Source organism: Dipodomys ordii, unplaced genomic scaffold (genome assembly GCF_000151885.1).
Source record: "Dipodomys ordii isolate 6190 unplaced genomic scaffold, Dord_2.0 Scaffold107, whole genome shotgun sequence".
Taxonomy (NCBI): Eukaryota; Metazoa; Chordata; class Mammalia; order Rodentia; family Heteromyidae; genus Dipodomys; species Dipodomys ordii.
Genome location: NW_012267323.1, coordinates 3,296,091 through 3,317,069, shown reverse-complemented (window position 1 = coordinate 3,317,069; position 20,979 = coordinate 3,296,091). Strand labels below are relative to the sequence as shown.

At 53.0% G+C, this 20,979-nt stretch overlaps 3 protein-coding genes and 1 non-coding gene across 6 annotated transcripts in view; 3 read left to right on the top strand and 1 right to left on the bottom strand.

The window, feature by feature from the left end:
• The first annotated feature begins 1,702 nt into the window (after positions 1 to 1,702).
• Trnaa-cgc lies at positions 1,703 to 1,775 on the top strand. The gene has a single exon. It is a non-coding gene; the product is annotated as a tRNA-Ala (tRNA).
• Positions 1,776 to 2,528: 753 nt separating this feature from the next.
• Positions 2,529 to 12,506, top strand: Apeh (acylaminoacyl-peptide hydrolase). 2 transcript variants are annotated; one of them, XM_013028241.1, is made up of 22 exons: positions 2,529 to 2,577; positions 2,656 to 2,788; positions 3,753 to 3,879; positions 4,289 to 4,382; positions 4,487 to 4,562; positions 4,655 to 4,818; positions 4,969 to 5,106; positions 5,206 to 5,297; positions 5,372 to 5,412; positions 5,503 to 5,624; positions 6,967 to 7,027; positions 8,185 to 8,282; positions 8,788 to 8,839; positions 9,419 to 9,507; positions 10,128 to 10,266; positions 10,648 to 10,731; positions 10,820 to 10,900; positions 11,299 to 11,387; positions 11,494 to 11,684; positions 11,789 to 11,891; positions 12,011 to 12,111; positions 12,213 to 12,506. In XM_013028241.1, exons 1-22 carry the CDS (start codon positions 2,566 to 2,568, stop codon positions 12,316 to 12,318), a joined length of 2,193 nt encoding a protein of 730 aa, XP_012883695.1. In that variant the 5' UTR covers positions 2,529 to 2,565; the 3' UTR covers positions 12,319 to 12,506. The 2 variants fall into 2 exon arrangements, with proteins under 2 accessions (XP_012883695.1, XP_012883694.1); XM_013028240.1 differs by having other exon boundaries at positions 12,005 to 12,111.
• Positions 12,507 to 13,880: 1,374 nt separating this feature from the next.
• Mst1 (macrophage stimulating 1) lies at positions 13,881 to 19,761 on the bottom strand. Of its 2 annotated transcripts, none has more exons than XM_013028093.1 (18): positions 19,692 to 19,761; positions 18,333 to 18,480; positions 18,141 to 18,253; positions 17,939 to 18,053; positions 17,723 to 17,859; positions 17,266 to 17,386; positions 17,020 to 17,138; positions 16,447 to 16,657; positions 16,175 to 16,305; positions 15,962 to 16,064; positions 15,513 to 15,643; positions 15,389 to 15,424; positions 15,164 to 15,284; positions 14,940 to 15,017; positions 14,643 to 14,789; positions 14,454 to 14,560; positions 14,218 to 14,357; positions 13,881 to 14,079 (listed from the first exon to the last, which is right to left on the bottom strand). In XM_013028093.1, exons 1-18 carry the CDS (start codon positions 19,741 to 19,743, stop codon positions 13,918 to 13,920), a joined length of 2,172 nt encoding a protein of 723 aa, XP_012883547.1. In that variant the 5' UTR covers positions 19,744 to 19,761; the 3' UTR covers positions 13,881 to 13,917. The 2 variants fall into 2 exon arrangements, with proteins under 2 accessions (XP_012883547.1, XP_012883546.1); XM_013028092.1 differs by having other exon boundaries at positions 16,447 to 16,615.
• A 1,132-nt stretch (positions 19,762 to 20,893) lies between these two features.
• Positions 20,894 to 20,979, top strand: part of Rnf123 (ring finger protein 123) — a 28,425-nt gene continuing 28,339 nt past the window's right edge. Inside the window, exon 1 of the mRNA XM_013028147.1 lies at positions 20,894 to 20,937. The gene's annotated coding sequence lies outside the window, so the exon portion shown is untranslated. The remainder of the gene's footprint in view (positions 20,938 to 20,979) is intronic.

The following is a 20,979-nucleotide window of genomic DNA, read 5'->3' as shown; positions in this document are numbered from 1 at the left end:
CATGTCTTGTTTTTGCTTCTCCCTTCCCACCTCTCTCCCTTCCCTTTCTTCTTTCCTTCTCTCCTTTATCCGAGGGAGGGAAGAGTGCTGTACAAAGTCAAACAAACAAGTTTACAGTTGTAAGTGCAATGACCCGAGTCCTCCACATGACCTTGTGAACACCGTGCCGTCCTCCTGTGCTCTATGAGAACTCGTGGTACTTCTGTGTCCCTTCCCCCTTGTATTGTGACAAGGTATTTCTGTGGTATCCGAATAAAAAGGACTTGATATAAACAATCTGCAGACTTGTCTCTGGGTTGGTTTCTATGGCCAAAGGAGTAAATCCCCAAATGTGTGATCAGTGTACCCTTCCCTGTCAAATGGGCACAATTAAGAAAGGGCAAAGCTTCACGAGTGCTGGCCTGAATGGGACTGAGTTCATCCCAGGGAACTCAAAAAATAATGGGTCCTCCACAAACCTGCTTGAGGGTGGGTTCAAATAGGAGTTTCAACCTGAAGCAAGCAGTTTACTGCGCAGATTCTTGAGATATAATGGCTTCCCATGCTGTGCAGACAGCTTTCTTAGGCCAGGTTCCTGGGAGACCGGTGTGAAGGTCTGGCCAGGCCTAGGTACACATAGGGGACTGGGCTGTTTTCCTGGCTCTCCTGCTTTCCATTGCCACCTGTGCCATGTGCATTGAGAGCCTTCCTTCCTAGCTTCTTTTTTCCACAGGAAGCTCTCTGATCCTGAATGGAAGCCCTTTGCTCCAGGGGAAGATGGCTTAGGGCATAGTCCACTCATGAGTGGATTCCCTAGCTAGGTGCCACTGAAAAGGGTGGGTAAAGGCTGCAGGGACAGATAGCCCTAGGAGCAGGATTGGTGACTGATAAGCAGAGGCAGCTAGACCCTGAGAGCTCAATATCTGATCCACAAGTCTGCTCTGTATGTTTCTCTGGGACCTGCCCCATTCCCCTCCCAGGCCAAAAGATGGGCCTGGCACCATCTGGTGAATGTTTTATCGCAAAGTGGGTGGGAACCTCACAATCATCCCCAGAGCTCAGAGAAAACCACACATGGACAGGCTCTGGCTTCTGTAGAGTCCTGCATCCTTAAGGCTTTCATTGAGCCTCAGGATCACCGTTTTCAGCTCCTGTCCTTCCCCTTCAAGGATCATTTGGTCTGTGTTCCTCTTGGGCCCTTCAAACATTCTAGAGACCTGGATGCTAATCTCGCTGTCCTGTTCAGACTCAAGCCCCACCTACCTTGCTCCTTCACGGCTCTCCCCTTGTCCTCTACACTCCTGTATTCAATGGCCTGACAGCTTCTCTCCTCCATGATCTCTCTTGCCTCCACTGAAATAAAAGGCTGGGGTGTGTGTGTGTGTGCTCAATAAACTCCCAGACTTCCCACTTGTCCAGCCTGACCTCTAAAAAGCCATAAGCAGCTAGGCACTGCTGGTGGCTCACTCTTGTATCTTAGCTACTCAGGAATCTGAGATCTGAGGGTTGTGGTTCAAAGCTAGCCAGGGGGCGCCTCCAATAAACCACCAGAAAGCCACAAGTGGAGCTGTGGCTCAAAGTGGTAGAGTGCTAATAACCTTGAGGAAAAAAAAAAAAAAGAGCTCAGGGACCAGTGCCCAGGCCCTGAGTTCAAACACCACAATCGACAAAAACAGATACATAAAATAAAATAAATAAATTGGGGTGGTGGTGGAGAGGAGCTGGGAAGGTGGCTCAGTGGTAGAGCGCTTGCCTCGCATGCAGGAGGCCCTGGGTTCGATTCCTCAGCCACCACATAAGCAGAAAAAGCCAGAAGTGGGTGCTGTGGTTCAAGGGGTAAGAGGGCTAGCCTTGAGCTGAAGAGCTGAGGGAAAGTACCCAGGCCCAGATAGATAGATAGATAGATACATAGATAGATAGATAGATAGATGGAGGGATGGAAGGATGGATAGAAGGATGGATGGATAGATAGATAGACAGACAGACAGATAGAAGGTGGATGGATGGATAGATAGATAGATGGATAGATGGATAGAAGGTGGATGGATGGATGGATAGACAGACAGATGGATGGATGGATAGATAGACAGACAGACAGATAGACAAGTAGATAGATAGATAGATAGATAGATAGATAGATAGATAGATAGATAGATAGATAGATAGATAGATAGATAGATAGATTTGGAAGTGGTGCTGTGGCTCAAATGATAGAGTGTTAGCCTTGAGCACAGAATGACACACAGCCCAGGACCTGAGTTCAAGCCTTGGGACCTACAAAATTAATTAATCCATCAATTAATTTAAAAAAAGAGACATAGGCCTTCTTTTTTTCTCCAGATCCTGTTCCCCCTCCCCTCCCCCCGCCCCTCCCCCTCCCCCTTCCTTTCCCCTTCCTCCTCCCCCTCCCCCCTCCCCGCCCTCCAGGGCCTCCTCCCCCGGGGCCTCCCAGGCCCCGCCCCTCTCCCGGGCGCCTGCGGGCTCTAGCGGAAACGGGGCGGGGTCGTCGCCGGCTCCGCCCCTCCCCTCCCGAAGCCTCACTTCCGGGGTCTTAAGCACTCGGGCTCCCGAGATTCCGGAGACTTCATGGAGCGTCAGGTGAGGGCTCGGCCCGCGGCGGCCGCGGCGGTCCGTGCAAGCCGGGCCGAGTCTGATCCTGGTGTGTCCCCTGCGCAGGTGCTGCTGGGCGAGCCCGAGGAGGCGGCGGCGCTGTACCGGGCCCTCAGTCGCCAGCCCGCGCTGAGCGCCGCCTGCCTGGGCCCGGAGGTCACCACGCAGTACGGGGGCCGCTATCGGACCGTGCACACGGGTGTGTGTGTGGGCCGGAGGAGGGAAGGGGCGGGGGGGGGACTTCACTGCTGGACTGTGCAGACGAAATGTGTGGAGGAAACTGAGGCTTGGAGGACATCCCCTCCTCTCCCCCCGACCCCTTTCCCTGCACACAGGTAGCTATGCTAGTGAGTGTCCAAGGTGAGTGTCCAAAAGTGCATGGAGTGTGGAGGATCAGAGGGCTGGGAAGGTGGCCCAGGGGGAGAGTGCTCGCCTAGCGTGCGTGAAGCCCTGGGTTCCATTCCTCAGTACCACATCCACAGAAAAAAAACCAGAAGTGGCGCTGTGGCTCAAGTGGTAGAGTGCTAGCCTTGAACCAAAGAAGCTCAGGGACAGCGCCCAGGCCCTGAGTTCAAGCCCCCCCCCCAGCGACCCCCTCCCCACACCACCAAGCATACATCTTGTGCCCAAGTCTACATTCTTCTCTGATACTTTTTTTGGCCAGTCCAGGGGCTTAAACTCAGGGCCTGGGCACTGTCCCTGATTTGTATTTTGTTTTTTTGGTTTTTGCTCAAAGCTAGCACTCTACCACTTGAGCCACAGGCTCCATTTCCAGCTTTTTGGTGGTTCATTGGAATAAGGGTTTCATGGATTTTCCTGCCCTGGCTGGCTCTGAATGACGATCCTCAGATCTCAACTAGGATTTCTGACATGAGCCACTGGCACCCGGCTAGGTGTTATGCTTTGTAGGGTTTCTCTCCTGCCACTCTATTCCATACACATGGCAGGCTGCTCTTAAGATCCCAGAGTAGACGCAATGAGTTCTATGCAAGCAACTGTCAGTGGAGACACTGAAGGCCTGGATTTGGCCAAGTGTTGTCCAGCTTTCCTTCAGGTTGTCCAGAGGCTGATTGAGAGAGGTGGATCCGGGCCTTCTTGGGTGAAAAGGGTAGTGGTCCTTCCTGGCCAGGACAAGTTGAGCAGCCTCATGCTTTTCCTTGCAGAATGGACCCAGAGGGACCTGGAACGAATGGAGAATATCCGATTCTGCCGCCAGTACCTGGTGTTTCATGATGGAGATTCAGTGGTGTTTGCAGGGCCTGCGGGCAACAGTGTGGAGACTCGGGGGGAGTAAGTTTGAGGGAGGAAGCTTATGAGCAAGCTATCTACCATGCCAACCTTTTACGAATACCCACAGACACTTAGGTGTGGGTAGGGCCCAGAGGGAGGCCTGGCACCAAGTGTTTGATCCCTTGGGTGCTCATTTGGTCTCCATTAACATGATCTGATAAGCACTGGAGTCTTATTCCAAACTTAGGCCCAGCTTTGAGCCTATAGAGTCCTGGGAATCTGAAGAGAGTAGAATAGAAGCTGAGGGAGAGAGGCAAGGCAATTCTAAGGTTAGGGGTACTATAAGGACTGATACAGTATCCAAACCTCAAGAATCTTGTCTAGGAGGTTATGGCCAGGTTATGGGAACAGCACAGGACTATTTGGGAGTAGGAGACAATCCTGACCTGCTACTCCATATCTTCCTCAGAATGATGAGCAGAGAATCTCCATCAGGCACCATGAAAGCTGTGTTACGTAAGGCTGGAGGCACAGGCTCTGGGGAGGAGAAGCAGTTCCTGGAGGTGGGTCTGTGATAGGACAAGGGGGTGGGTGATAGAAGCACTCAGCCTCACTGATCAGAGCTCTCTTGAGGGGAGGGGGCATCCTGACACTCAGATTTCTTCAGGTTTGGGAGAAGAATCGGAAGCTTAAAAGCTTCAACCTATCAGCGCTGGAGAAGCATGGGCCTGTTTATGAGGATGGTGAGGCACTTGGTCGGTAATTCAGGCAGGGTGGACAGGAGGAGCACTCATTAACCCTGGACACTTCCCTGATCCACCCTCCCTGTACCCAGACTGCTTTGGCTGCCTATCCTGGTCGCACTCGGAGACACACTTGTTGTATGTGGCAGAGAAAAAGCGCCCCAAAGCCGAGTCCTTCTTTCAGACCAAAGCCTTGGACGTCAGTGCCAGCGATGATGACATAGCCAGGCCGAAGAAGCCAGACCAGACCATTAAGGTGCTTATAGTGTGGCCAGACTAGAAGGCGTTACCACATCCGGGGTTCTGTGTGTTTCTTTGCCACAGTACACCTGTCAGAATCGGGCACTGGCTTTTAGGAGGCCGGGCAGTACCTTGCAGACAGACATTGAGTTTCCTGTGTTTGCAGGGGGACCAGTTTGTGTTTTATGAAGATTGGGGAGAAAGCATGGTTTCTAAAAGCATCCCTGTGCTCTGCGTGTTGGATGTCGACAGCGGTAACATCTCGGTGCTTGAAGGGGTCCCTGAGAATGTATCCCCGGGACAGGTTAGCAGCCACTTGCCTTATGTCCCTCCTAAAGTCTGGGGTTTCCTTGCTGCACGACTGTCCCTTGGCTCCTATTTGCCCCTCTGCTCTTGTTTACAGGCTTTCTGGGCCCCGGGGGACACTGGTGTGGTGTTTGTGGGCTGGTGGCATGAGCCCTTCCGGTTAGGCATCCGCTTCTGCACCAATCGCAGGTAAGGAAAGTGGAATGAGCTTGGGGCCTGCGCAGTTCCTGTCATGAAGCTGAGTGTCTGTCTGCCCATTACAGGTCAGCACTGTACTACGTGGACCTCCTTGGTGGGAAATGTGGTAAGTGGCTACTGCCCATATGTTGCTTTGCTGGCACCTGTTCACCTTGCCAATGTGTGCGTGATTCTCACCTGTCTCTGTGTGGCTCAGAACTCCTCTCAGGTGACTCCTTGGCGGTTTCTTCTCCTCGGCTGAGCCCGGACCAGTGTCGCATCGTCTACCTGCAGTACCCCTCTCTGGTCCCTCATCATCAGTGTAGCCAGCTGTGCCTGGTAAGCTGGAGGTGGTGAGGAGAAGGGCATATGATCCCAGTAACCAGGTTGGCCTAGAGATTTAGTTCCTGTGCTCAAGTTTACAATTAAGATTTTGGTTTCGGGGCTGGGAAGGTGGCTCAGTGGTAGAGTGCTTGCCTTGCATGCATGAAGCCCTGGGTTCGATTCCTCAGTACCGCATCAACAGAAAAAGCTGGAAGTGGCTCTGTGGCTCAAGTGGTAGAGTGCTAGCCTTGAGCAAAAGAAACTCAGGGACAGCGCGCAGGCCCTGAGTTCAAACCCTAAGACTGGCAATAAAATAAAATAAAATAAATTGCTTTTTCCAGTGTCTACTTAAGGGGAGCTGACAGACAGAATGAGCCCTTTCTCCAGGGATGGGAAGAGGGTACCAACAGCGTGTCAGGTTCCTAGTAGCTAAATGAGAACTTAAGGACCAGGAGCTTCTTCCCATGGATCCTTAATGGCTATCCTCTTCTATGGAGTTATCGTAGTGCTGTGTTGCTGCTTGTTTTTTCAAGGCAGGAACTGGGAGACTAAGAGTGCTGACATGGATATGACAGCATCTATACCAATGCCTTCTGGGCTATATCCCACACCTGTGATCCTAGCTACTCAGGAAGCTGAGATGTGAGGCTTTTAGTTCAAAGCCAGCTTGGGTAGGAAAGTCCCTTATCTCTTATCTCCAGTTAACTAGCAAAAAGCTGGAAGTGAGAGTGTGGCTCAAGTGGTAGAGTGCTGGCTTTGAGCAAAAATATAAAAGCTCAGGGACAGAATCTGGGCCCTGAGTTCAAGACCCAGGACTGGCAAAAACACACACACACATACACGAATTAAAGCCTGTGTTCTGGGTTGGAGGTGTGGCTCAGTGGTAGAGGCCTTACTTAGCAAGTGTGAAACCCTGAGTTCAAACCCCAGTACTGCCATAAAAGAAAAAAAAGAAAAAGCTCCTGGGCTGGGAATATGGCTTAGTGGTAAAGTGCTTGCCTAGCATGCATGAACCCTGGGTTCGATTCCTCAGTGCCACATCAACAGAAAAAGGCAGCAGTGGTACTGTGGTTGACGTGGTAGAGTGCTAGCCTTGAGTAAAAGAAGTTCAGGGACAGTGCCCAGATCCTGAGTTCAAGCCTTAGGACTGGCAAAAAAAAAAAAAAACAGCTCCTGTCCTTGGTTCTCATCTGCAAAGAGCTAGGCTCTGCAAGGAATTGAGATGTAGTAGGGAGTTACACAGTCCCAGGAAGACTTAGCCCTAGTACACCCTTACTCTCCTGAGGCTACCCAGATCTCTGCGTCCTGAGGAAATTGCCCATTTCCTAGTGGATCTGACCATTGTGTTCTCTTGCAGTATGACTGGTATACCAAGGTCACCTCAGTGGTGGTGGACATTGTGCCCCGGCAACTAGGAGGTAAAGTGGGGGGGGGGTCCCTGGTTTGGGGAGTTGGGGGGTGGAGAATTCAGTGGCAACTATAGCTCTGTGAGTTCGGCTGTTTGTGAGTTCTGTTGTATGCTCCATCTGTGCCTAGCTTTTCCTTCCTGGGTTCTTTGGGCTTCCTGCTGGGCCAGCCCTGGGCCCAGCCTCCACAGGGAGCAAAGCTGTCTAGTGCTTTTGCTTTCTGAAGCCACCCAGAAAGTTCCAGGAAGCCCAAGGGCCAAGTTGAGTGGACAGTTCCAGGATTACAGTGAGGTTGTTACTAAGTGCTTAGCCTGTACAAGGCCCTACATTTAATCCCCACCACCCACAAAAAGAGACAGCTAGGTGCTAGTGGTTCACATTGGTAATCCTAGCTAGCTACTCAGGAGGCTAAACTCTGAGAATTTCCGGTTCAAAGCCAGCCATAGAAGGAAAGTTCATGAAACATATTTCCCATGAACCACCTCAAAACCGGAAGTGGAGCTGTGGCTCAAAGTGATAGAGCACTAGACTTGAGCAAAAGAATTCAAGGACAATGTCCAGGCCCTGAGTTCAAGCCCCATAACTGACCAAAAAAAAAAAAAGGTGAGAGGAAGACAGACAGACAGAGATGGCCTCTTTTTCTCTTTGGGATTCAGAGATGAAGTAGAGAAGACCTAGATCTGAATCTCAGCCCTGCCCCAAATGAGCTGTGTGTCCTTGGACAGGCCCCTGGGAGCTTCCATTTCTTCATCTGTGAAGGGAATGGTTGTCTTGACCTTCCTTGTAGGATTATAGTGAGGGCTAAATAGGGAATGCTATTCAAGGGTAGGATTTATTGAGCCCCTGTGCCAGGTGCTACCCTCAGGCCCATAATGGACAGAGATTTTGGTTATAGCCCCTGATGTTGCCAAAAGCCCCGTGGAAGTAACTCAGGACATTTCCTTTTAGTAGTTCTGTCTCTTCTGGGTCCTCTATCCTCCCCCTCCCGACCCCCCCCCCCAGCTCAGTCACCTCCTCTTCACCACCGGTGCCCTGATTTGTGGGACTGCCATCCTACGTACGTTATAGGTACCCTGGTCATTCCCCAGTAGCCTGGCCTGCCCCACCCATGGTCTTGATCCCTTCACCCTGCACGGTTGGATCCAGACCAGGTCTTCCCGTCTTTGCAGAGAGCTTCTCTGGGATCTACTGCAGCCTTCTGCCTCTAGGATGCTGGTCAGCTGACAGCCAGAGAGTGGTCTTTGACTCTGCTCAGCGCAGCCGGCAGGTAAAGGCCACACACTGTGCGGAGAAGCAACTCCTCCAAATCAACTACTAGAAGCTTGGGACCTGGGGCAGGGCATAGGCATGACCCTGAGGTAATACCCAGCTTGAGGTCTCACTGGCCCCTTGAAGGACTAGGTGCCCTGGTACCCGGCAGCCGAGCCTTTGACCTTTTTGTTCCAGCCAGGAGATAAAAGAGAGCTGCCTCTAAAATGAATTCCTGAATATACTGTAAGGACATGAGGGTGAAGGCATTCAGTCATGCCACACTTCCTTGGGGCATATCATTTGGCTTCACATTAACTCCATGGCATTCTTTACCTTGTCCCTTAAGTTGTGGTGGGCTGAGGTTTGAACCTAAGCACTCAGGCAACTCCTTACCGCACTAAGTAGACATTACACACAGGTGTCTACGGTCATAGCTTGGCCCTAGGGTCCCTAAGAGGCTAGAAAGGAGGTGAGGGACTCTCGGATATACCACTTCATGTTATCTTTCCCTTCTGCCTTAGGACCTATTTGCTGTGGACACGCAGACAGGCAGTGTGGTCTCCCTAACAGCTGGTGAGCAGAGTTTGCGCAGTAGAGGCAAGGGCCAGAGTGGTGAGCCAGCCAGCCATCACTTAGAGTGTGAGCCAGAAGTAACACTCTCACCACTGGCCGATCTACAGCCTTAAATAAGTCCTTTGAGGACCCCGCCCATGCTGCCCCTGCCCCTGCCCCAGCCAATATACCACATCTTCAGGGGCTGCAGCATCCAATCATGGGCCCTGGCCCAGATTCCACACGTTGGCCCCACCCCTACCCTAAACCCTAAACCTCTCTCTTGGCCATGATCTGCCAGTCATCCTCTCTCTCCCCCTGCCACTCTACTCCCTAGACCCAATTGCTGTCCCTTCCCACTGAGGGGAGGGTAGAATGTGGTTGTAAGCTCATATGTCGCCATGTCTGGCAGTTCCTGGACACAGCCAGTGTCTACCAGATAAACCAGGGACTAAGCACTCACCCAGGGCATTTGCAGTTGAGTGTGAGAGACACCTCTCTGGGTGGGACACTGAAGAGTCTCCATCTGGAACTCTACAGATAGCACAGGAAAAGGTGGCTGCCTCTTAGTGGCACTTAGTGGGCCTGTGTTTTCTCCAGGAGGGTCAGGTGGAAGCTGGAAGCTACTGATGATTGACCAAGACCTTATGGTGGTACAGTTTTCTACACCCAGCCTGCCCCCAAACCTGGTAAGTGTTGGTACGTGGACACAGCCCAGCATGATTCATAAGGTTTGCAACTCCTGGGAGAGGAACTCATAGGCTAGGCAGGGTCTGCTCTGTCCTGAACAGGGCGCTTTGGAAGTGCTCAGTTTTCTGCCATTACAAAGCACAGGTAGAAAGGAGAGCTTAGAGGCTAAGGAGGGCAGGGAAGGGGGAGGGGTTCATATGTGCCTGTGAGTACCTTGGGTATATAGCACTCACAACAAAAGTCCATGCTCAGGTTGGGCATGTGGCTTAGTGGTAGAGTGCTTGCCTGGCATGCATGAAGCCCTGGGTTTGATTCCTCAGTATCACATATAACAGAAAAAGCCACAAGTGGCACTGTGGCTCAAGTGGTAGAGTGCTAGCCTTGAGCAAAAGAAGCTCAGGGACAGTGCCCAGGCCTTGAGTTCAAGCCCCAGGACTGACCAAAGGAAAAAAAAAACAAAAAGAAGAGAGTCCATGCTGTATTTATCCTCTGGAGGTTGGCAGAAAGACCCCAGCTTATTAAATGGGCAGTTAGAGCTGCCCATCTTCTACACTGGGCAGAAACAAGGTCAGGGAAGGCATAGCCAGGTCACCTGTGACACTTTCCTTCCCCTTGGCAGAAAGTTGGGTTCCTGCCTCCTGCAGGGAAGGAGCAGTCGGTGTCATGGGTGTCCCTGGAGGAGGCGGAACCCATTTCTGATATTCACTGGAACATCCGGGTGCTACAGCCACCCCCAGAGCAAGAGAACATGCAGTATGGTAAGCTGGGCCATCCTTCGGCTCTTCTATCTGGCTCACATGGCTGAGTTTCCTAGGAGTTCTTCTAGTCTGTGGTCATGGGGATTGCCATCTGGGAATCTGACCACTTGCACTGGGTATTATCAGGCCAAATCATTTGTGATGAGAAAATTTAAGTCCCAAAGCAAAGAGACCTCATACAATCATTCAAGGATAGTGTGACCACCCATCACCCAGAATACTGTCTTGTCTCATTGAGGCTTCTTGACAAAGGCAGTAAGGGCAGGTCTCTGTTCTACAGGTCAGCCCCCAGACCTACAGCTACAGACAGGGGCCTTAGTGGGGAAGTCCCTGAGAAGTAGCATTGCATTGATTCTGCTCCCCGCTGCCTTCTCCCTGCAGCTGGCCTTGACTTTGAAGCAATCCTTCTGCAGCCCAGCAGCCCTCCGGATAAGACGCAGGTGCCCATGGTGGTCATGCCTCACGGTAGGCATTTTGCCTGAAACTTTGTGCTCTTCCCCCTCACCCATTCCTCCGAGCTGGTCCATTGACTCTCTGTTCCCTGTCTCTGCAGGGGGACCGCATTCATCCTTTGTCACTGCCTGGATGCTGTTCCCCGCCATGCTTTGTAAGATGGGCTTTGCAGTATTGCTAGGTAAGCAAGGAAGGTCCCTGCACAACTCTCCTTGGATTGGGGTGAAGTGATTGGGCTGCGCCTGATTTGTATAAGCCGGGTGGGGGGGGGAGGAAGGGGGGGGAAGGAGCTGGGAGGGGAATTTTCTGTAGCCTGGTTTATTTTTCTCTAGTGACCAGAACCTGGGACCCACTCTGAGCCAACAAGTGCTCTGTGGCCTGGTTGATCATGTGAATTCATTTTGAGACTTGCTTGGCAAGAACGCCATGATTATTGAGTAGCAGACTCAGATCCTTTGGTCACTTCCCCCTGGTGGGTCTGTGGTACAGCTTGGTCCCAGGGTCCACTTCCCAAATGTGTACTATGGTATCCGGGAGGGGCTGAGAACATTGCCTGAATACCCTGTCCCTCCCCTTCAGTGAACTACCGCGGTTCCACGGGCTTTGGCCAGGACAGCATCCTTTCCCTCCCAGGCAACGTGGGCCACCAGGATGTGAAGGATGTCCAGGTAGCAGGGGGGGGGGGGGGCGCTCCTGGAGACAGAACTGGAGGGTTGGACATCAGGAGAACTATGTTATTCCGCTGGATACAGCATGCTCTGCCCTCCACTGTAGTTTGCAGTAGAGCAGGTGCTCCAGGAGGAGCATTTTGATGCAGGCCGAGTGGCCCTGATGGGTGGTTCCCACGGTGGCTTCCTCTCATGCCACCTGATTGGTCAGTACCCAGAGACCTACCGAGCCTGTGTGGCCCGGAACCCTGTGATCAACATTGCCTCCATGATGGGCTCCACTGATATCCCTGACTGGTGAGTCTCTCTATCCACACGTCCCTGTCCTCTATGCCCTTGGAGCGCCCCCTGCAGGTCTCCCCTCAGGATTCCCGAGGTGGCAACAACTCGCTTTCTTGCAGGTGTGTGGTGGAGACCGGCTTCTCTTACAGCAACGAGTGCCTGCCCGACCTCAGTGTGTGGGCAGAGATGCTGGACAAGTCACCCATCAAGTACATCCCTCAGGTACTCAGCCCTCCTCCTTCCTCCAGGCTGCCACCCAACCCATCCAGAAGAGAGAGCCCAGCTTCTAACTACTGCCCTGTGCCCTTCCCCCTCCCCCGCTCCTCAACCCCTAGGTAAAGACTCCAGTGTTACTGATGTTGGGCCAGGAGGACCGCCGCGTACCCTTCAGGCAGGGAATAGAGTATTATCGTGCTCTCAAGGCCCGGAATGTGCCTATTCGGTGAGTGCCACAGGATAGCCCTGGGGTAGCTGGTGGGCAGGTAAGCAGGGGAGATTTCCTCCAACCCCAGATGTTGCTGCCCCCCCCACCCCCCTTTACAGGCTCCTGCTCTATCCTAAAAGCTCGCACGCACTGTCAGAGGTGGAGGTGGAGTCAGACAGCTTCATGAATGTCGTGCTGTGGCTACACACACACTTGGGCAGCTGAAGCCCTGCCATTCTACATGAGCTGGTCAACCCGTCACATTCTGGCTCTTGGGGAGCTCCAGGGTCTGGCAGAGAAGCCAAGAGGTTTTCTGGCCTCTGGACTCCAGAGGTGGATGGAGGAATGTAAACTACATAGTCATAATAAATGAGGACCCGTAGCTTGGTTCCAAGCCAGCCTCAGCCCTGAGAGATCCTGGGTTTTCAGTGTAATAGCCACGAGGGCTTTACCTGTTTCCAGTATCAGAGGGGAAGGGGTTAATAAGAGGCTCCGCCTCTGTCTGTTCTGCCCAATTGGAACTCTGCACCAGGCTGGCTCTTTCTGCTATAGTCCCATCAGTTAGAAATTGCTCTGCCAGCTAAGTGCCAGTGGTTCACGCCTGTCATCCTAGCTACTCAGGAGGCTGAGCTCTGAGGATCACGGTTTGAAACCAGCCTGGACAGGAAAGTCTGTGAGACTCTGATCTCCAATAAATCACCGAAAAAGCTGGAAGTGGTGTTGTGGCTGAAGTGGTAGACCACTAGCCTTGAGTAAAAGGAACTCAAGGATAGTTCCCAAGCCCAGAGTTCAAGCCTCAGGATAGGCAAAAAAAGAAAAAACAAGAAACTGTTGTGCAATACTCCTCTACTCTCATAACTGCTTCTGTAGGACCAGCAAGGCCCTGCCCTTCCACAGAACCCAGAGGCTAAAGTAGCTGCAGATTCAGATCTTTCTGGCCCTCTCAAGTAATCATTATTGGGTGCTAGAGGTTCACACCTGTAATCCTAGCTTGTCAGGAGGCTGAGATCTGAGAGATCAAGGCTCAAAGTCAGCCCGGGCAGGCAGACAAATCCAAGAGGCTCTTATCTTCCGTTAACCAGCAAAAAGCCAGATGTGAAGTTATGGCTCAAGTGGTAGAGCGCCAGCCTTGATCGAACAAGTTAAAATGTCTACACTGAAGTACCTAGTACCAGCACAAAAAGAAAAAAAGAAATCATCAATTCAGCCTCATGCCTGTAAACCTACCTGCTCAGGAGGCTGAGATTTGAGGATCGTAGTTCAAAGCCAGCCCAGGCAGGAAAGTTCCCTGTAAGACTCTCTTTTTTTTTTGGGGGGGGAGGGTCAGTTGTGGGGCTTGAACTCTGGGCCTGAACACTGTCCCTCAGCTCTTCAGCTCAAGGCTAGAGCTCTACCACTTGAGCTGCAGCACCACTTCCGGTTTTCTGGCAGTTTATTGGAGATAAGAGTTTCATGGACTTTCCTGCCTGGGCTGGCTTTGAACCGCCATCCTCAGATCTCAGCCTCTTGAGTAGCTAGGATGACAGGCGTGAGCCACCGGCGCCCATCTGACTCTTTTATTTCCAAGGAACCACTCAAAAAGCAGAAAGGACACTGTGCTTCCAAGTGGTAGAACACTAGCCTTGAGCTGAAGAGCTCAGGGACAGTGCCCAGGCACTGAGGTCAAGCCCTATAACCAGCCAAAAAAAGGAAGGAAGGAAGGAAGGAGGGCAGCCAATTCAGTCTCTAGAAGCTGCAGCAGGTAAGAAGCACTGTGCACAGGTTTAAAGAGAAATTATAGCTTTATGTCTGACATATTCCCAAAACAAGAAGTCAGGGCCAGGCCTACTCCAGTTGCATCACTTTCTGAATCCAGTCCACAAACACAGATACACGCATGAAGATGGCTGGCCAGCGGGGCCGGGCACACACTCGGTTGGGGATTATAATTCCCTGTAGGACCCAGCAGTCATGGGTAAAGCAGGCAAGTGGGCCTCCGTAGTCACCCTGGGCAGGTAGAAGAACTGATGTTGAACTTTGAGCTTTGGACACCTGCAGGGACTACTAACTTCCTTCATGATGACACAAGGACCTTTCCAGACCTTTCCCCACCCCTGGGCTGGCCTCAGAGCCTCTACCACTCACCTCACAGGCCCCTGTAGGGACCAACAGCCCTTCCGTGCACATCTCATTCTCGTGGACACGCCCTCGGTGCTTTACGTTACATTCCTGGTTGGAGATGACGTTCATCGACGCTACATGTAAGACTGAGGCACCACTTGATCCTGTGTGAGGAGATTCAGAAGGGTGAGGAAAAGAACCTGGGGCAGAAGGGCCCAATACGGGGCCTCTGAGCCAATGCCCTGGAAGAGTCCACTCACCTTTGCCCTCTCCCCAGCCTGCAATCTCACACTTGGTCCTTGGAGGTACCACATACCGCTCGGGGGGCAGGCAGATGAGGGCCACACGCTGGTTCAGGGTCACTGATCTTTAGCAGGAAAACGAGGGCAGTAAAGGGGCCGCAGATCTCAAGACCCCACCCATTTCCCACTCTCACCTTGTCCACGTACCTCGCCAGCTTGAGCAGTACAAGCTGGGAACTCGAAGGGCCACACACCATCTTGGCTATAGGAACCCGCTGCAGGTCTGGCTCTCCAGGCTGTGGGTTCTGGAACAGGGTACCCGACCAGACTTCATATCCCGTGAGAGGTTCGTGGCTGGGAGAGAAGCTGAGTTAGGTCATCCTTGACTTCTAGTCTCCTGCCCCCATATTTTAGCTTGCCTGGGAGAAGGGTAGAGATGGGGGACATGGAGGGGGGTGGGTAGCTAAGGGAATTAAGGGGTCTCCAAACCCTAGGGAGGCTTACCAAGATGAGAAGCATTGCCGGGCAGTCAGTACCCACTTCTCCTTTACTAGAGATCCCCCACAGAAATGTTCGCCTTTCCTGGAAGAGTGAGGATCAGGAGAAGGAAACTGAGTCAGGGGCTACCTCCTGGACCTGCCAGCTTCTGGCTAGGAAGTCAGTCAAGTGGCAGCCCACATGGGACACTCTGGAGGTGGGGGGGGGGGAGACAGGCATCTGGGCCTCACCGATTACGTAAGCTGACCGTCCAAGGTGAGTTCCCTGGTTGGCCGCCTACCACGCGCATCATGGAGCGCCACCGGTCCATCCTGTCCACCCTCTTGCCACACTTCTCAAACTGCACCGGGACTGAGAAATGGGATAGCGTGGGGGGAAAGAAAACCCTCCTGGATGGAGGTAAGGTTCAAAGGGGGTGGTAACCCCACCTCCCCAGAACTGGCTCAGATCTGTACCTGGGGGTTTCAGGATGGATGGTAACTGGTCTTTATCTGAAAGATACACATTGACCCAAGTTAAGGGAGGGCAGTCTTGGAGAAGGGGGGGGTAAACTAGGGGAAAATGGTCACCAGCACCCACTACAGTGTTTCAAAGCGCAGTAGTCAAACAGCGTCCCGGGGTCCGTAGTATAACACCAGGGCCCGTGGCTGTCTCCATCTGGGTTCCGACAGAAGTTTTTCTCCAGTTGTGGAGCAGAGGCCGGTGTGAATCTAAGATGGGAAGGGGCGAAGCAAAGTTGTGGCTCAGCGTTGGCCTGTAATCCAAACTAGTCAGGAGGCTGAGAGCAGAGGATCGTGCTTTGAAGCCAGCCCTGGGCAGGAAAGGCTGTGAGACTCTTCAGTTTAACCAACAGAAAACCAGAAAGTTGGGGCTGTGGCTTAGAGTGGTAGAGCCTTGAACACAAAGTACTCAGGAGGCCCTGAGTTCAAGCCCCATGACCAAAGTTGGGGCAGAATCAGAGCTAAGCAGTCCCAGAAGTCTAAGCATGTCACCTTGTCAACCCCCAAAACACCCACACAGAGACTCACTGTGGTTTGTGGGGTGTCTCTGCAGACCAGTGCTGACATGGGATACCTTTGCGTGTCTTGTTAACCGAGCCACGGTACTGCTTTCCTGAGCCCTGGTAGCAATCTGTGGTGGGTAGGCCAGAGTGGCTCATTAGAGCCAGTGCTCAGCCTGGATCCCGCTCAGCCTCGAAGTTTCCAGCCCTACCTCTCACCCCCTCCTCTCCACAGCCTTACCCTCGGGCAGTATTTCATCCGTACAGCGTGGGATCTGGTAGCAAAAGGCCACGCGCATGCCGGGCCGGGTTGTAAAGCACCAGGGTGCTTCTGAGCCATCTGGGTTCCTGCAGAAATTCTCCCGAAGGTCCCTGAGCAGTGGATGGCAAGAGTCACAATCAATGCTTGGGGAGGGTCTCCCCTAACCCTCGAGCTTCCGGTTGGGATGCAGCTTTGAGCTCCACCCAGGCCCCTCTTCCCCACCACCCCACCCTTCCTATCCATCAACCCACTTGCATGCGTATTTCTCCGGGGAGAAGCCATGTTGATGTGGGCTCTGAGAATCCCAGCGTTGGCAGGGTACACCGGCGGTAGTGGTATTGGCCGTACCCCGGTAGCCTTCACCCTTCCCTCGGAAACAGTTGAACGTTGTGGCCACCTGATCTGGTGGTGCCTTGGACCCTGAGATGAACCGAGACTGGAATTGTTTTGTCAGTGGTGGGGCTTGAACTCTGGGCCTGGGCACTGTCCCTCAGCTCTTCAGCTCAAGCCGAGCGCTCTACCACTTGAGCCACAGAGCCACTTCCACTTCTGGATGGTTTATTGGGAGATAAAGAGTGTCATGGACTTTCCTTCCCTGGGCTGGCTTTGAACCGTGATCCTCAAATCTCAGCCTCCTGAGTAGCTAGGATGAGAGATGTTGAGCCACTGACACAGCCCGAGGCTGGAATTGGAGCTGAAAGATTTTTGTGCTCAACTCAGCCCCCTTCTAGACCCTCCCCTAGGCAAGCCATGTTCTGTCCCCCTCACCCCTTCCCCAGCGCCTCTAGCCCTCCAGACCCTGTCCCCCCCTCCCCAAAGTCTACCACAGCTGGGAATAGCGCAGAATTCCCGCTCAAGCTGCGGGTCTGTGGTGTAACACCAAGGCCTTTCTGATCCATCTGGATTTCGGCAGTAGTTGTCATCCAAACCTCGCTCCATGAACCTGAGAGTGGGAACTGACTGTAAACAAGACTCTGGAATTCTGATGAGGGGGGGCTCCCTCCCTCCCTCCTTCCCTCCCTCCTTTCCTCCCTCTGGAGGTGTGGACTCTGCCCTTAATCCACACATACTTGCCAGGATGGAAGGGATGCTGGTGAGGGTATTGCAGATCCCAGCGCTGGCACTCTCGTCCTGACTCTGTGTGGTCTACAGAGCCACGGTAATCTTCACCATTGCACCAAACGCAAGCAGCTGGAGAGAGAGTTGGTTTTTTGTTTTTTGTATTGGATCGATCAAAGAGGCCTAGGATAGATCTGGTAGCTGCAGCCAGGCGCCGGTGGCTCACGCCTGTCATCCTAGTTACTCAGGAAGCTGAGATGTGAAGATCACGGTTCGAAGCCAGCCCGAGCAGGAAAGCCTGGGAACCTCTTATCTCCAATAAACCACTTAGGAAACCGGAAGTGGCGCTGTGGCTCAAGTGGTAGAGCGCTCCCCAAGAGCTGTGAGACAGCACCCAGGCCCAGAGTTCAAGCCCCATGACCACCACCACCACCAACAACAACAAAAGAACTGGTAGATGCAGCTTACCTTCCTGGCAGGACTTGATACCACAGCTTTGGAAACGCACAGAAGGGTTTGTCGTGTAGCACCAGGGACCTCCAGAGTCCCCATCGGGATTCCGACAGAAGTTCTCTTCCAGGCCATTCTGGAGTGTGGGCGTGTACCTGCCAACAAGGAGCAGCAATGGCCGTGTGTGCTGAGGGAATTCTGCAGGCAGAAATGGCAGGAAGATGCCCGGCTCACCTGTGATCATTAGGAAACCTGTGGTTCCAGCTTTGGCAGGTCAGGCCACCTGCTGTCGTGGCCACAGTGCCCCGGTACCCGACCCCTTTGTCCATAATACAGGTCCGGATGTAGTCTGGAAGTTAAGAGGGAAAAAAGGTCAATAGGGATTGAGGTTAACATTCCCCTCTCTCCAACCTTGCTGCTTCTCACTGTTACTTGCCTTTCTTCTGGAAGAGATCACAGCACCCAGAATGGTGTATTTGGGTGTTGGGGGAGTTCTGGGTCCATGGTAACAATTGGCAACCGTGGCTACTCCTATTGTAGTGGAAAGCCCTGGAGAAAAGGCATGGGTGTTCCCCAGTGGCTCAGGTTACCATGACACCAGCCATACCTAGGCTACTTGGCCACTCACCGGCAATCCAGGAGAGGCCCACAGAGTCTAGCACATTCTTCAGCATTTGCTACGTCCTCTTGCCAAGGCCCAGGCACCACGGCATGTAGCAGATTCTGCAGCTGGGTGCCCCGGAGCAGCTGGAAGTCATTCAGTGGTGAGCGTTGTCCTATATGGGCGGGCATAAGGTTAAAGGGGACATGCACATCAGCTGACGTATATTGACTCGTTATTCAAATGCAAGGCCTCTAGGGTGGGCCTTAAGTATACTTTCTTTTCTTTTGGGTCAGTTGTAGGGCTTGAACTCAGGACCTGGGCGCTGTCCCTGACCCTTTTTGTGTTCAAGGCTAGTGCTCTACCATCTGAGCCATAGCTCCACTTCCTGTTTTCACAGACTTTCCCACCTGGGCTGGCTTTAAACTGGGATCTTCAGATCTCAGCCTTCTGAGTAGCTAGGATCACAGGCATGAACCACTGGTGCCTGGCTTATATTTTTTATTGTTATTATAAAGGTGATATTGTCCTTTTGGGGCAATGTCCCCACTTTCCTTGGTCTTGCCTAGTATTTCCCTTCCATCCCCACCCACAAGTTGTACAGCTCATTTTCCACCGTTTCTAGTGAGTACCACTGCTACTTTTGTTCGCCCTTTGTCCCTCCATTTCTTTTTCTTTTCCGTTTTGTTGTCGGTGGTGGGGCCTGAACTCTGGGCCTGGGTGCTGTCCCTCAGCTCTTCAGCTCAAAGCTAGTGTTCTACCACTTGAGCCACAGTGCTGCTTCCAGCTTTGTCTGCTTATGTGATGCTGAGGAATTGAACCCAGAGCCTCATGCATGCAAGGCAAGCATCTACCACTGAGCCACCTTCCCTGCCCTGTCCCTCCATTTCTGTGCCTTCCCCCCAACCCCCAAGTCTCCCTCCCAAAGACTTTCAAAGGGAGAAACAGGCCCAAATATGGTGGTTAAGAGTACCTACATTTAGTAAGCCAAGCACTGGGCTCAGGTGGGCAATGGCGCTTTCCCTGAAGACCTTACCCTATCTCATCTCTCAAATGAGATCATCATTACTCAGAGAGGAACCTTAGCATTCTGACTCGAAGCGCTCATCAGCATGGAAGCATATTAGAGGGAGAGAAATGGCTGTTGTCTGTACATCTGTCCTAGCACCAACAGCAGACATGCTAATTTAGCAGGCCCAAGTGGCGGTGTGTGTACGTATTCCCAAAGCTTCCCAGCTCATCGAAAGGAGCCAAGGTCACTGTTTTTTTCCCCTACTAGGAAAGTGAACTCTTGGCAAACATAGCGTCGCATGGATTTAGCGCCAGTCTCCTCCTGAAGGCAGATGGGGAGAAGGGCAGGGTTAAGGGGACAAGGGGGCCACTCACCGAGAGGCCCCAAGCACTGCATCAGAAGCAGCAGCAGTGCAAGCCACCCCATCCTCCTGGAGGCTGCACTGTCACCCACCACAGCCCCATCCAGGAAGTTGTGAAACCTGTCACTACAGGATTGGATGGCTCTACCTCCACACCCCCTACTCCAGGCATGCTGGGGCCTGACCTGAGACCTTGCTAACCAGTCAGATGGGGCCAGGCCCTCAGTGCTCTGTGGGAGCAAGTGCAAATACTTTCACTTTGGTATAGGTAGACCCCCTGAGAGGCCTCCCTGGGTAGCAGGAAGAGGCTTCGTAGGTTCTGTGGGTTTATAGGAAGTGGGGGGTGTGTGTGTGGATGTAGCTTCCTTGAAGCCTAACCTGTCTGGGTTCTAATCTATGCAAATGGTGTTATTGCACTTTCCCCCCTGTAAAGTGAGGAACATTTCTGGCTTCCCCTTTTATCTATTGGGCCCCAGCTGTAAGAAGTCGGCCCACACCCCTGGCAGCAAAGCCTGCCAAGCAGATCATCCCATGGAAGGTAAGTAAGCAAGGTGGCCTTTTGAGTCTTAATAGAGGTAGCTTGGATCCTGATAGAAATAATCTGGCCTGCCGGGCGCTGGTGGCTCACGCCTGTAATCCTAGCTACTCAGGAGGCTGAGATCTGAGGATCGCTATTCAAAGCCAGCCCGGGCAGGAGACCGTGAGACTCCTATCTCCAATAAACCACCAGAAAACTGGAAGTGGTGCTGTGGCTCAAGTGGTAGAGCGCTCGCCTTGAGCTGAAGAGCTGAGGGACAGCGCCCAGGCCCAGAGTTCAGGCCCCACGACCGACAAAAAAAAAAAAAAAAAAGAAATAATCTGGCCTTCAAGTAAGGTAAGAGCCGTTGAGACAGGTAACTTAGAAATCCTGGTGAGGGCTTCCATCTCCAGCCTCTAGATGAGGTGAGCCTGGGCAGGTGTGTGTGTGTGTGTGTGTGGAGCCCAGGGAGGCTACAGAGTGAATTCCCCCCCCCCCCCCCCCCCCGCCCCAATCCCTCGCAGTAGTTAGTAGGAGCTGGGCCGCAGGCCGGCCGGGCTCTGCGCGCGTGCGCAGCTGGAGGCGCAGCGCGCCAGCGGGCGGGCAGGCACGGGGTTTGGCTCCAGTCGGGCACCGTAGCGGCGAGAAGCCGGGCGGATGTTGTGAGCCGGTGGTGGCGACCGACGGACGGGCGGACCAGCCGGCCGGCGGGGTTGGTGGTGGTGCGGGGGGGAGGCTGAGGGTGAGTGAGGGGTTTAGGGTTAGGGTTAGGGTTAGTGTTATT